Source organism: Lontra canadensis, unplaced genomic scaffold (genome assembly GCF_010015895.1).
Source record: "Lontra canadensis isolate GAN:19392208 unplaced genomic scaffold, GSC_riverotter_1.0 scaffold131, whole genome shotgun sequence".
NCBI classification, from domain to species: Eukaryota; Metazoa; Chordata; class Mammalia; order Carnivora; family Mustelidae; genus Lontra; species Lontra canadensis.
This window is the reverse complement of record NW_022631125.1, coordinates 3368946-3383927: the sequence shown is the minus strand read 5'-3', so window position 1 is coordinate 3383927 and position 14982 is coordinate 3368946. Positions and strand designations below refer to the sequence as shown.

The 14982-nt window shown below is 42.7% G+C and overlaps 1 protein-coding gene across 2 annotated transcripts in view; it reads left to right on the top strand.

The window, feature by feature from the left end:
- Nucleotides 1-14982, top strand: part of EFHC2 (EF-hand domain containing 2) — a 184442-nt gene that overhangs the window by 19996 nt on the left and 149464 nt on the right. For both annotated transcript variants that reach the window (XM_032842473.1, XM_032842472.1), the window contains exon 2: nucleotides 10392-10580. In XM_032842473.1, the coding sequence (XP_032698364.1) occupies nucleotides 10392-10580 (189 nt within the window). The remainder of the gene's footprint in view (nucleotides 1-10391; nucleotides 10581-14982) is intronic.

The window sequence follows — 14982 nt, the reverse complement described above, 5'->3', positions numbered from 1 at the left end:
GAGCTAGGGAGAGTGTCACTTGCACTTGTCCCTTGGCTCAAGGGGACAAAAGCCTTTTCCAGAATCCCAGAACAGACTTCTAAAAAGGAGGCTGAGGAAATAAGTGGAGTGTTTTGGCTTTTCTGGCTTCTAAAATGGAGATAGGCAAGGGAGAAACAATTTGGGTAGGATGTACTGATCAGCTATAATCAGCCAGTGATTTTAACTGACTTTGCTGGGGAAGCCTTTAGAATTCTTTTTATTGATTGGTGCTTTGAACTGAATTATTTAGAGAAAAAAAATCAGTTTTTTGAGGAAGGGGCTGCACATTTCTTTAGATTTTATTGACCTTTATCTTCCACTCTACTGATTTAAATACATTATTAAATATACTAAAGCAATCTCACTATTATATTGAGCTGATGGCTGAGAATCATGAGCACAACAATTTTCCAGCTTAGGTTTGGAAAGAGAAGAAAATTAGCTGAAAAAAATGTTTGAAGATTATTTTAACTTGGCTTTTTTATTTTTACATTTGGGCTTTGTTTTTGAGTGATTTAGCTCTATTAATAAGTAATGATAGCTTTCATGCTCTTTCATGCACTCCAAGATCCCACTCCACCTAAGGCAATTTTGTTGTTATTTTCTCTGGGAGGTTCATAGCATCTACTGAGTGACTTTTTTGCTCTATAAAAGTACAGAAAAGAAGAAAAGAGAAAATGTAGTTCCTAAAATAAATATGATACGAAGTGAGGAGAAAAAAAAAAAAAAACAAAACTATTCATGGAATAGAAGCAAACTAGACCCAAACTTGATCAAGCAGGAATATCTGAGAATGATCATTTTAGGTAATTCTATATCCTATTTTCCATTAACCTCCAAAGGCAGAAAAGTAAGTTGTCAAGAATGTACATGGAAATAGGAAATTCGAACTGGCTATCTTCGGTCCTTAGGTTTCCGGTAATTGTTGGTAACTGGGAAGGGTTTTCTATAGCACTCTCGAATACCTGTTTTGGTTTTGAGGCAGGGGTGATGAAAACTGCTATTAATGTTTAGGTCCCTTTAGCTCATCTGTTGGTGGTCCTGGTGGTCATTTGTGTTAGTGTACTTGTCAAATTAAAAGTGTTAATTCAGGGGCGCCTGGGTGGCTCAGTGGGTTAAAGCCTCTGCCTTCGGCTCAGGTCATGGTCCCAGCGTCCTGGGATCTAGCCCTGCATCGGGCTCTCTGCTCAGTGGGGACTCTGCTTCCTCCTCTCTCTCTGCCTGCCTTTCTGCCTACTTGTGATCTCTGTCTGTCAAATAAATTTAAAAAAAAAGTGTTAATTCAACCTTGGTGATGTAAACAAGGGGAGTTCTAGCACATTCCTTGAACAGGCACAAACAGCACAAGGTCCCATGTTTAAAGGCTAACATCTTGAGTTTGCCTCCTGGACGAAGCACTTAACAGTCACCCACAGCAGCCAAGTGACCTTGGGCAAATGACTTAAACCACCCCCGCACCCCCAAACCCCCCCACCCCCAACGTGTCTGAGTATCCTCATCTACAAAATGGGAATAATGACAAAGCATTCTCCGAGATTCACTCTGAAATGGAAGAGGATCGAAGGCTTTTAAAGTACTTAAAATGGTGCTGGGCACGTTGGCTGTTAGGGCCACAGGAATGATATTCATATCCGCGAAGATAGGCTTCCAGCTTAGGGTGGCCCTAATGAGCTGTCAGTTTCTTACCAAGCACCTCACTCTTCCTTGACTTTGTCATATGGTTGTCAAGCATCTGGGCTTCTCCGGGCAGCCCAGAAAGAAACAGTGAGACTCTGATGTGCCGGAACTCTGAAGGAGAGATTAGAAATGGATAAACAGTGGGTGTGGTGCATAAACAATGAATCTTGGAACACTGAAAAAAATAAAATAAAATTAAGATGTTAAATAAAAGAGAAAGAAATGGATAAACAACTCACGATAGTAATGACTAGAGGCTGCTTCTCAGTTTGTCTTAGCTTTATGGCTTCCGTTGTAGCCCTGACAATTCACTGATTATTCAGTAATCAATCTGAACGTGTGATAAAGTTGCTCTTCTAATTTTTAGCAACAGGGAAGGGGGTGGTGGTATCAGCTATTAATTTGAGAAGTGAAACGTCAAGGGGAGTCTGGATCTGGCTGCCACGGTGGGACCCAGGGAGTTGAGACACGGGGGGAGCACGGTTTCTGGGGATTGTATATTCCTCACTTTGTCATTCACTAAGACCTTTGCCCAGTTTGGGACTGAGACTGAGTACCATATTGCAGTCACTGGGGCAAGGGACTGGTTAATAAGTGGTCCTAAGAGATCACATCAGCAAATGTCAAGTGCATGTGCCCGTTGGGAGGGGCAGACATTTGAAACAAGTGCGTTATGGACTTTCACATCATACCCAACAAATCCTCGAGCAATTAGTTTCTGATATATGCAGTTTTGAACTGAAATTTCCCATTAACACTCTGATAATGCAGAAATGGCATTTTGTGTGCTATGTTGATGAGAATAACCATAGAAACCGGCATTACTAAACTTTAGGGAAGTGTGTGTTTGGGTTTGAGTGTATGAATTTACAACCCACAAGCCACAACTTTAGGAAAAATTTTAGTAATAGTTCCTTTCATACTTAAAGTATTCTTTTTAAGAGTTAGGTCTGGCCGATTTAATTGTATTCAGCAAAAGAATTGGAAGTATTTAACAAGTATGTAGCTGGTACTCTTTTGATGGAGACGTTGCTCATCGATTTTTTTTTTTAATTTCTTTTCAGCGTAACAGTATTCATTGTTTTTTTGCACCTCACCCAGTGCTCTATGCAATACATACCCTCTCTAATACCCACCACCTTGTTTCCCCAACCTCCCACCCACCGCCCCTTCAAGACCCTCAGGTTGTTTTTCAGAGTCCATAGTCTCTCATGGTTCACCTCCCCTTCCAATTTCCCTCAACTCCCTTCTCCTCTCCATCTCCCCATGTCCTCCATGTTATTTGTTATGCTCCGCAAATAAGTGAAACCATATGATAATTGACACTCTCTGCTTGACTTATTTCACTCAGCATAATCTCTTCCAGTCCCGTCCATGTTGCTACAAAAGTTGGGTATTCATCCTTTCTGATGGAGACATAATACTCCATAGTGTATATGGACCACATCTTCCTTATCCATTCGTCCATTGAAGGGCATCTTGTTCTTTCCACAGTTTGGCGATCGTGGCCATTGCTGCTATAAACGTTGGGGTACAGATGGCCCCTCTCTTCACTACATCTGTATCTTTGGGGTAAATACCCAGTAGTGCAATTGCAGGGTCATAGGGAAGCTCTATTTTTAATTTCTTGAGGAATCTCCACACTGTTCTCCAAAGAGGCTGGACCAACTTGCATTCCCACCAACAGCGTAAGAGGGTTCCCCTTTCTCCATATCCTCTCCAACACATGTTGTTGCCTGTCTTGCTAATTTTGGCCATTCTAACTGGTGTAAGGTGGTATCTCAATGTGGTTTTAATTTGAATCTCCCTGATGGCTAGTGATGATGAACATTTTTTCATGTGTCTGATAGCCAGTTGTATGTCTTCATTGGAGAAGTGTCTGTTCATATCTTCTGCCCATTTTTTGATATGATTATCTGTTTTGTGTGTGTTGAGTTTGAGAAGTTCTTTATAGATCCTGGATATCAACCTTTTGTCTGTTCTGTCATTTGCAAATATCTTCTCCCATTCCGTGGGTTGCCTCTTTGTTTTGTTGACTGTTTCCTTTGCTGTGCAGAAGCTTTTGATCTTGATGAAGTCCCAAAATTTCATTTTCTCTTTTGTTTCCTTTGCCTTTGGAGACTATCTTGAAAGAAGTTGCTGTGGCTGATATCGAAGAGGTTACTGCCTATGTTTTCCTCTAGGATTCTGATGGATTTAACAGGAACTCGATTGAACTATTTTCTGAATTTATTTATTGTAGTTTCTCAATGTTCACAGCATTGGTGGGTCTTATGTCATAAAATAAAAGGCTCTGGGACGCCTGGGTGGCTCAATGGGTTAAGCTTCTGCCTTTGGCTGTGGTCATGATTCCAGGGTCTTGGGTTCGGGTCCTGCATCCGGCTCCTTGTTCAGTGGGGAGCCTGATTCTCCCTCTGCCTGCTGCTCCCCTGCTTGTGCATTCTCTCTCTGTCTGATAAATAAATAAAATATTTAAAAATAAAACAAAAGGCTCTGGGGGTGTCTGGGTGGTGCAGTCGGTTAGGAGTGGACTCTTGGTTTCAGCTCGGGTTGTGATCTCAGTGTTGTGAGATTGAGCCCTGCCTCGTGCTCTGCATTCAGCATGGAGTCTGCTTAAGTTTCTCCCTTTCCCTCTGCTCCTAGCCCCTAGCACTCTCTCTGTCTCAAATTTTAAAAATATATCTAAGATATAAGGCTCTGTTTTTTGGTATTCTTAGTCACTGTCACTAGCTGGACAAAAACGTGCTAACAAGAGTTCATAGTAGTTGTGTATGTGTACATTCTGGGGATAGGGAGCCGGTACTCCTCCTCTACCCTCTCCCTCTTCTTTTTGCTGCTGTGGTGGTGGAAAGGAAGAACTAGACTCTCTGAAAGTGCTTCAGGTTTAATCTACTGTTTTGGTCTCCACCAGAAATTTCAGAAATGAGAAACTGAGCCCAGGAGCTGTGTCAATAGGTAGGCTAAGGGGTCAGCTGACGGACGTCCTTCATCCTTTTTATATATTTATTTTTCAATTTTTAAAAAACTTTATTTATTTGGGAGAGAGCATGAGAGGGAGGATCAGAGGCAGAAGTAGACTCCTTGCTGAGCAGGGAGTATGTCGTGGGACTTGATCCTGGGACTCCGAGATCGTGACCTCATCCGAAGGCAGATGCTTAAGTGACTGAGCCAGCCAGGTTCCCTTACTTCATCCTTTTTAGTGCTTTTCCTCTCTCATCTTCTGTTCCCCAACCCTTCCAAAGTGGAAGTGAGGCTTGTGTGAAAATTTCAAATCACCTCCCCTCACTCATCCTTCTATAACACATCCAATCAGACGTTGGTTTCTTCACCTGATGGTGGCTATGGCAGTGCCACTCAAAGTGTGGCATGCGTGTGTGACACTGGGAGTCTTTAGAAGTTTATATGGCAATTTGAGATTGCTATGATATCCAAGCGTGTGATCAGTGGGCTTGTAAGTCTTTGTATGTCTTTGTATTTATTTTGATTTCTTATAATTAATTTTATTGTATATTGGAAAGATATTAGTCTGAAGCGATTTTGGGAAAACCATCAACTTGCCCTTCTTCAAAGATAGTTCAAGGCCCCCTGTTGTATATCTAGAATGTCCCTTCCTTCCCATTCTCATTGTGCCTCCCCTGTGCTGTCCTTTCTCATCTTGTGCCTGCTCATGCACTAACAGCTCGCTAAGTCTGCCTGCCTCTCACATTTCTTTCCAACCCACCTTTGTTTATTGGGTTTTGTTTTTGTTTTAAAGATTTTATTTATTTATTTGTCAGAGAGATAGAGAGAGTACAGGTAGGCAGAGTGGCAGGCAGAGGCAGAGGGAGAAGCAGGCTCCCCGCCAAGCAAGGAGCCCGATGTGGGACTCAATCCCAGGACGCTAGGATCATGACCTGAGCTGAAGGCAGCCGCTTAACCCACTGAGCCACCCAGGCATCCCTGTTTGTTGGTTTTTTAATGTCTGGCACAAAGAGGTGAATTCATTATATTCGTCTATTTCTGGCATTATGTCATTGACCTGTGCAAGGTCCATCTCTGGTTTTAGGTATTTTTATTCCATATTGGTCCTTATCCTTAATCTCATTCTTTCACTGCTTTATATAGGCTTCCATATAAATATCTCTGATGCACATTCTGGAACCTGTATGTGTCCTTGCAAAATATGTAACACTGTGTGTGTGTGTGTGTGTGTGTGTGTGTGTGTGTGTGTATTTTTAGAAATAGAAATGTAATTATGTATTATAGATAATCATTTTTTTTTCAACCAACAATGTTTGAAGGATCTGTGTTGCTGTATGTACATTTGGTGCTATGGACTGAAATGTGCCCTCCCCGGATTCCTGTGTTGAAGCCTCAATCCCCAGTGTGAAGGTATTTGGAGATGGGGCCTTGGGAGGTAATGAGGTGTAGAGGAGGTCATGAGGGTGGGGTCCCCATGAAGAGATTAGTGCCCTTTTAAGAAGAGACACCAGAGAGCTTGCTGTCTGTTTCGGTACCCTGTGAGGACACAGTGAGAAACCAGTTTCTGTTGTTTCAGCCACCCAGTATATGGTATTTTGTTGTGGCATCCTGAGCTAATGCATCTGGTTTAGTGCTTGGTTTATTGCTTCAAGCAGTGAGGTGAAATTAACATCCACCATTAAACCATATTTTCTTGTTGATTTCATCAACACAGATCTCTAGATTACCTTCCACTTCCCCAAAATACCATGACACATTCTCATATTTAACCGCTTATTGACTACTGTGAGAATTTCTCGGAGATATATATCCAGGGGTGAAATTCTTGATTATTGTATTTTTATTTCAGATGTATACAGTCGTTAAATGTAAGGCTTTCCATAGTATAGACCTCCTTATGTATTCTACTGTCTTACCCTCTTTCCAAACTTGAACTTGTCCTTTTTTATTAGGCTCACTACTCTCTTGCCCCTCCCGCTGGGTGCTGTCAGCTCAGCTGCTGAGCATTACGCGTAACCTTGTCCCGAACATCCTTACCTGTCCTCTGCTGTCCGATTCATCCCGTGCCTCCCTGCCCAGGACGGGATTCATTTACGCATGGGACCTCACCACTGCTCCTCCAGCCTGGCTGACCAGAGCTTAAGCTCACATGAACTAAGTTCAGAGGCAGGCTTCACTAGTTCCAGCGTCCCTGTGGGTGTGCCAGTCTACTTCCCTCTACTTTGGTTTCCTCATTGGTAAAAATGGCTGTGCTAAAACCTATCAGATAGTTTGGTGATGGTGAAATGAGATAATGTACAGAAAGCCCTTTGGAGTCTAGCTCACAGTGAGTGGTCAGAAACGGTACCTGTACTGTTTTCTAGTTTTCTAGTTGTTTCTTAGATCTGAATAGTATCTCATCAGCAAGACTGTGGGTTTCTTCTTCAGGGTGGAGGCTGCGTCTTATGCTTATTTTAACTAGTAAATCTGGCATACAGCTTGGAATACAGTAGATGCTTAAGAAACATGTGTTGGTTTGACCTGAGGTGAGTTTGTGATTGCCTGAAAGGACTTGCTTTATTTTATTTATTTTTATTTATCTATTTTTTCAAAGACTGAATGCACAAACAGTTGTAATACACAATGCGAGGCAGAATGGCATAAGAGCTGAAGGAGCGGTGGGTATGTGCAGGGAGCAGCCACAGGAACTCCTTGGAGCCTCTGAGATTACTTGCTTTAAAAGAGGGAACGCTGTTGGGTGCCTGGGTGGCTCAGTTGGTTAAGCACTGCCTTCAACTCAGGTTGTCATCCTGGAGCCCGAGGATTGAGTCCGGGGCGGGTGGAGGGGGGGGTGGTCACTGCTTAGCAGGGAGTCTGTTTCTCTCTTTGACCCTTCCCCCCTCAAGTTCTCCCTCCCTCTCTTGTTCTCTTTCTCAAATAAATAAAAGCTTAAAAAAAAAAAAAAGAGGGAACGGTGTTACACAGTTCTGTGTTACTCCAGCATTTGTTTTAAACAACTCAATTTTTGCTTTGCTTTGGTGATTTGGGATTGACTTGTGGTAACCTGAACGTGTATGAGTGGCAGGGTTGTGGGGGAGGGGGAGTCAGAGCTTGGTAGCGGTTATGACAATGGATTCCCCAAGGGACAGAGCCAGGCTGCAGCTCACCATCTTAACCACCACCTCTGGCCTCCTCGTCATAGCCTTTGAGCTGCGTTGTTCATCTGCCCAGGGTGGCTGTTGTGGCCTTGTCTCCCATGCATGGGGCTGCTCAGGCCCTTCCTGGTTATTCCAGGCTGCCTTCATTTACAAGAGGCAACTGGGTCTTTTCTTTTTCTTTTCCTTCTTTCTAACATTGAGTATTGTATTTTTTATTTTGATTGAGGTATAATTGACACATTATATTAGTTTTGGGTATACAAATGTTTCTGTATTTGTATATATTGCAAAATGATTAAGTCTACTTAGCATCTGCCACCACACAGAGGTAGAAATTATTTTTCTTGTGATGAGAACTTTTTTTAATTTATATTCAATGAGCCAACGTATAGTACATTAGTGTCAGATGTAGTGTGCAATAATTCATCAGTTACATACAACGCCCAGTGCTTGATGAGAACTTTTAAGATTTATTCTCTTAGAGACTTTCAAATAATACAGTACAATATGAATTATGGTAACCATGTTATACATTACATCCTAGGACTTATTTTATAACTAGATAATTATTCCTTTTGACCCCCTCACCCATTCTTCCTCCCACCCCCACCTGTGACATCCGCCAATCTGTTCTCAGTATCTGTGAGCCTGTGGTGTTTTGTCGTTTGTTTGTTCATTTGTTTTTTGTTTTTGTTTTTAAGATTCTACATATAAATGAGATCAGATGCTATTTATCTTTCTCTGTCTCATTTCACTTAGCCTAATGCCTTCAAGGTCCATCCATGTTGTCACAAATGGCAAGGTTTCATTCATATTTTTTATGGCTGAATACTTGTGTGTGTGTATCTTGTGTTTTCTTTATCCATTGATTCGTTGGTAGACACTTACGTTTTTATCATGTTTTAGAAGCTATTGTAAATAATGCTGCAGCGAACACACAGGTGTATATATTTTTTTGAGTAATATTTTTATGGATAAATACCCAGAGGACTTGCTGGATTGTGTGGTAGGTAGTTCTATTTGTAATATTTTCAGGATCGCCACCCTGTCTTCCCCCGTGTCTGTACCAATTCCCACTCCCACCAACAGGGCATGAGGGCTCCAAGATTTTATTTATTTATTTGACAGAGAGAGAGAGAGAGAGATCACAAGTAGACAGAGAGGCAGGCAGAGGGGTAGTGGGAGGCAGGCCCCCCGCTGAGCAGAGAGCCCGCCGCGGGACTTGATCCCAGGACCCCGAGATCATGACCTGAGCCGAAGGCAGAGGCTTAACCCACTGAGCCACCCAGGTGCCCCACGTCTTGTCTTTTTGAACAGGAGCTGTTCTCACAGGTGTGAGGTGATATCTCACTGGGCTTTTGATTCCCATTTCCCTGATGCTGAGTGAAAAGTCTTTAGAAAAATAACTGTTCAGACCCTCTGCTCATTTTCTCATTGTATTGTTTGTGTTCGTGCTTTTGAGTTGTAGGAGTTCTTTATATATTTTGGATATTAGCCCTTTATCAGATAGAAGATTGGCAAGTATTTCCTGCTGTTCGTAGGTTGCCTTGAAATGAGGTCTTTTCAGACCTCTGGTCAGAATTCCCTGAGTCATGCTTTCGCAAAAAACGGTTGCCCTGACAAAAAATGTTAAAACTCTAGGGACAAATTCAGGGTAATGGTTACCTGCAGGCGAGGCAGGGAGGGGAGCAAGAGATGGCTTCGCTGTATCGGAGTTGTTTTATTTTTTTTATTCAGGGCTGTGGATGGGTGTTTACCATGTATGATATATAGCACAATAAATATTTATTTACATTTTTTATAGATATATTTATTATTTACATTTAGTTCCTTGTGCACAGGGGCAAAGGATATTTGCAAATGGACTTGCTAGGCCAGACGGCATCTGCACTTCTCACTTTCCTGGGTATTGCTGGATTTCTTCTCAGAGGGACTCTCCCTTTTACTTCCCTGCAGCAGAGCACGCGAGCTGACGTCGTCCCACATCTTTGCCAACCCTCGGTAGCGTTGTCCAGGCTTTTCTCTCTCTGCCCAGATCCCCTGAAAAGATAGGAGGGGAGTGAGGAAAAGGAAAGGCAAGTTTTTAAAATGAAGATGAGAATGTCAGCTCTGAGAAATTTCCTGTTACATTCATTTTAATGAGGAAAAGATTTTATTTTCTGTGTTGGTGCAAATAACGTTTAGACTTATGTAGGAAGACTGTTAGATTTTCACTCTGAAGTAGAGGATTTCTGCCCTCCCCCCCCGCCCCTCCGCCGTTTGCCTTCTTGGCAAATAAGTAGAATAGACCAATTAGCAAGCTAATGTTCTAAATGTTCACTTGCAGTAATGGTTATTTTTAACCATTTTAAATAGCATGGAGCATCGGGTTTCTTCTTGATTGCTTTTCAAAGTTTTGAATTTGCTAAAGTGAATTGAATTTAAAAATGTGACCCAACTTTCTGGATGAAGGTGGATCATAATTATTTGCCACTAGAAGGTGCATTTTGTAACGGGAAAAATAAACCGTGGGGGATGTGTTTACCTTTTAAAAACGAATAGGGCAAGACAGAAAGCCTAACTTCAGCCATTTTATGTTGTGGCTTGCGTTCACAGGTGGGAAAGGAGAAGTTCCACAAATCTCAACATTGGGGCTTTTGCAACAATGTGAGCATGCTGGTGAGTGAAGATAAACCCGGAATTGGTGGAGAACTGCTTTTCGGGCAAAAGATGAAGCCTAAATATAGTGCATTTCCTAAAGGAATCGGAAGTGATGCGCCATCCTGGGTAGCTTTCGATAAGCAGGTAAGTCCCATGGCACTGGGAAAAATACAATTGTAAAATGTGACATGTATGATATAGTAAATGTTGGAGAAAATGCGAGCCCTCAATGTAAATGTTCAGGCTCGTTCTTTTGTAAAGACACATTGCAGAAGAAAAATACCCCATGGCTCCTCTTTCTGACCAGGCCCATTGGTTGCAGGACACTGAATGTTTATCTTTCTTGGCTAATGCTTATCAACCTTTCTCCCTTCTCCTCCCCTGGACAGGATAATCTGTCCTCCCGTAGACACTTAGAGTCTGGTCAGTGTCACTGTTGGTTCGTGAGTTGCCATTAATGAAATCATGTTGTTTGATTTGGAACATGCCATTAAATAGCAACAGAAAGATGTCTTCTCTTTTCTGCATACTAATTATGGTTCCCCATCCCTCAGAACCAAAGGGTGATGTGGCATGAATTGTAGAAGTGAATGAAAGAGGCGCCATTGTTAGACAAGAACCTGAACTGAACGTATATGTGTACATAACATACACATATCATGATGTATTGATAATTGAAAAAAATCCATTTGAATATCTTAAAAAGGAACTAAGATCAAAGGGAAGAAAACTGCAGGATGACCAATTATTGCCCATAAGGCAGCACAATTGATGTGTTGGGTTTATGAGACAACCTTGTATTGCGGCTCACGTTCTGTTTTCCAAATAGGAACCTGTTATTAGATTATTTAAATTCTGTAATTAAAAAATAATGCAGGACTGTGGGGCACCTGGGTTGCTCAGGTAAGTGTCCGACTCTTGGTTTCGGCTCAGGTTGTGATCTTGGTGTTGTGGGATCGAGCCCTGTGTCAGGCTTTGTGCTGAGCAGGGAGTCTGCCTGGGATTCATATTGAGCATGTGTGCGATCTCTCTTGCTCTCTCTCTCTCTTTGCCTAAAATAAATCTTAACACAAGTAATTCAGGACTAGATAAAGAATTCAGACCTTAATACCCTAAGTTTACCAGGTGGTTTTTAGCAGCTTTAGCATGGATTAGTTGGCAATACTTTGGTTCCAATTAAAATGTCTCCAAATTTGATAGAAATGACATATTCTGTGTCATCTGTTTTAGGGTTGATCAATTAGAGCGCATATTTTTTTTCTGAAGCCCATTTCTGACACTTATGGAGATCTAACAGACTGCAGGGAAACTTCTTTCCAGGGAAACCATCTCTACTTTGAACATGGACCATTATTTCTCTCTCTCTCTCTCTCTGTCTTTAAAAAAAAAATTTTTTTTTAATTATTTTCAGTACCTGGCCCAATGTTGGACCTGGAGTTCAGAAGCAATTTCTGGGCTAGCTTACATGGCTGGCTCGTTCATGGTTTCCTGTTAATATCAATCTTATAGGTGTTTGCACATCATCATTCTAGAATATTTAATTTGCAAGGGACAAAGAAAAGATTCTATTTTTACTTTTTGTGTCAAAAAGAGGGTATTGACAATAGTTTAAACTCATCCACTACTGAATAAGTAATGTTGGAGGTGACAATATATTAAACTATTCTCTTGCACTGAAAGTTGAAAATTCATTTTATTTCCTGTTTTTCTCAATATTTAATATGTGCCTTTCAAACCTATTTTGCAGCCCTTTAATTACTTATAAAATTATGTAGAATATTTCATGAAGTTGGAATGATTTTAGCTTCAAACTACTTGAGAAAATGAAGAGCTTGCTCATTTTAGGCCTAACTAAATGCAACATAATTCTTTCAGTTATTTTGTTGGTCAACTTCAATTAAATATTCATTGAGCTTTCAATGAGACACTAAGACTATGAAATATTTACGTGCTCTGATGAGATTGTGAACTACAGCCTGGATCCTGGTTAATACCCAGAGCAAATTATATAGCGCTTTCCTGCTTGTGGTTCAACAAAACAAGTCAACACCTGTTAATCATTTTTCTTAAAAATGAGACATCTTTAACTCGTTGCCAGTTCTCTAATGACTTTTAATCATAGCAGTATATCCAGGGTTATATTCTCAAACAGTGCAAGATAGAGATAAAGGCAGTTCTTTGGAAATTGTATCAAACTCTACTCTTTGTCCCATATGCCCTGGTGCCCACCCAGGTCCACGTTAGGGGTGGAGCACCCAGCTCCCCCAGCTGCAGCACGTGCTTTGGCAAACAGCTCATACCCGTAACCCTTCACAGAGTGGTGTTCTTGGCCGATGGACATTGCATTGCCCGGAGAAAGCTGGATGGTTGCACTGGCCCCATCACCATGAGAGGAGGTGGCAGATGGTTGCCTGATTTATCAAGGGTGAATACGCTGAGCTGCTTCAAGGGTAGACAACTCTGTATTGTGGATTTCGGCTCATGGACCCCTGCGCATCAGGCCCAAGCAAAACCTCACGTGCGATTGCATCCTTGCTTGGCTCATTTCCCTCCCTTGGGTGCTCCCCTCACTACTTAAAAGTTTCTCCTAAGAAGGTGCCCTTGGGGGCACCTGGGTGGCTTAGTCGGTTGAGTGTCCTACTCTTGGTTTCAGCTCAGGTCGTAGTCTCACGGTGCTGGGGTGCACCCCCATGTTGGGCTCCATGCTCAGTGCAGAGCTGCCTCGCATTCTCGTTCCTCTGCCCTCTGCTCCTTCCCTGCTTGCTCATGCCCTCTCTCTCTCTCTCTTCCTCAAATAAATAAACAAAATCTTAAAAAAGAAAGAAAAGAGTGTGCCTTCCATAAATCACATGCATCTGAATCCCTGTTTCAGGCCTTGCTTCTGTGGAGCCCAACCTAAGACGACATTCTGGGTTTTATCCGGAATTCTGGAAGTGACCATAACATTGCTCTGCCCAGGCAGACCATCTGATCACCAACAGAGAAAAGGTGATTTGCAGTCACCAGGAAGAGCCGGCCTTTACTATGTTGCATGGCCCCCATGGCAGACATTTCTAGCTGTTTCTCTTTCACTCACTCCCCCCTTCTTCTTATAGAGGGAACCCTGGTGTTATTGTGGCTGGAGTTGTGCCCACACAACCGAAAAAGGTTCAGCTGCTCAGGCTCCTTGCGGCTAGGGGCTGGTCAGGGGATTTACTTCTGGCCAGTGGTATATGGGTGAAGGTTTACTGGGTAGGGTTCCTGGGAAATCTTTTTTTTCCCCCCTAATTAAAAGAGGCTCGACTGATAATGTTTCTCCTGTGCTTCGCCATATCTGTGTTTTCTTGTCTGGAACTAGGACCTAATTCTGCAGCCATCTTGGCACCATGGAGGCCCTGGGCTGCCTGTCTGTGGACTTCTTGTTGTATGAGAAAAATCAGCCCCCATTTCAGAGGTTCTCCGAACGCAGGGAGGCCTTTGCAAATGTGGGCAGGTGTTTTGGGTTGTCACAGTGACAGGGACTAGGTGGAGGCAAGTGAGGCCCTTAACTTGGGGGCAGAACTCACGGGGCACCCGAACCTCAGTGATCAAGTGGGATAGTATTCTAATGAACTATCGTCAAGAATCAAAATGAATGCCAGCATTCATGATGACCGAACTAGCAATATTTTAAATGAAGACAGGATCCATGAACTGCCATGTTGGGCCATATTGGAGACAGAGGCAAAAGGAAAAAATAAATCAGTAGTACTGATTCCATCTTTATTTACCATTTTTGGAATTTTGATGTGTTGTTTCCCATGGCTTGTTGGCATTCATCTGGATGCTTTAAATGGCCTTGGCCTAGGGCAATGCCCTGTCCGGAGGCGCCTTCCCCTGTTGAGTACTAGTGATGGGCCAGCTAGTACTGCCATGTGGAAAGGGCCACCCTGGATGGGGGACAACATCCTCCCTAAGATACCAGTCCTGCTGCCATTGAGAAACACGGTCCTAACTGGTCCTGGGAGGGTTTATGCCGATGGCCAGTTTTGCATAATACTGCATCCGCCCCCCACACTGCACCCCGAATTCGTCGAATTCACGTGAATACAGGCAAGTGCATACTCACTCACACCGGTTAGTTCGAGCCATCATCCCAGCATGCCAGCGAGGAAGAAGCAGGCATGGGTGATTGTTCTCACTCTGTAAGTGAGGAGTCACTGGTAAGAGGTGGGGCAGGGACCAGGAGCCTGAGGCTGTGCGTTGGGAGGTGCTCCTCCCTAACGACCTGTGTGATGGTGGCTTTAGTCACTTTTCCTCTCTGAGCCTCAGTTACCTGGACCTTGATGAGGGCCTCGGCTGGCTGATCTCAAAAGTCCTTTCACTGTTAGCAGTCTGTGCTTCAGACTTTGGTCTTAGTAAGCATAACATTTAGTCTGTGACTAAAGGCAAATTCCACTTGTTCATCCTAGAACAGAGCCCAGATCTTGGATCTCCCGGCCTTGGGGTTCTTTCTGATGATACCAGGTACCTACATTTTTCACTGGAATTTGGCATTTACTAGTTTATGATCTGCTGCTGTGGTTAC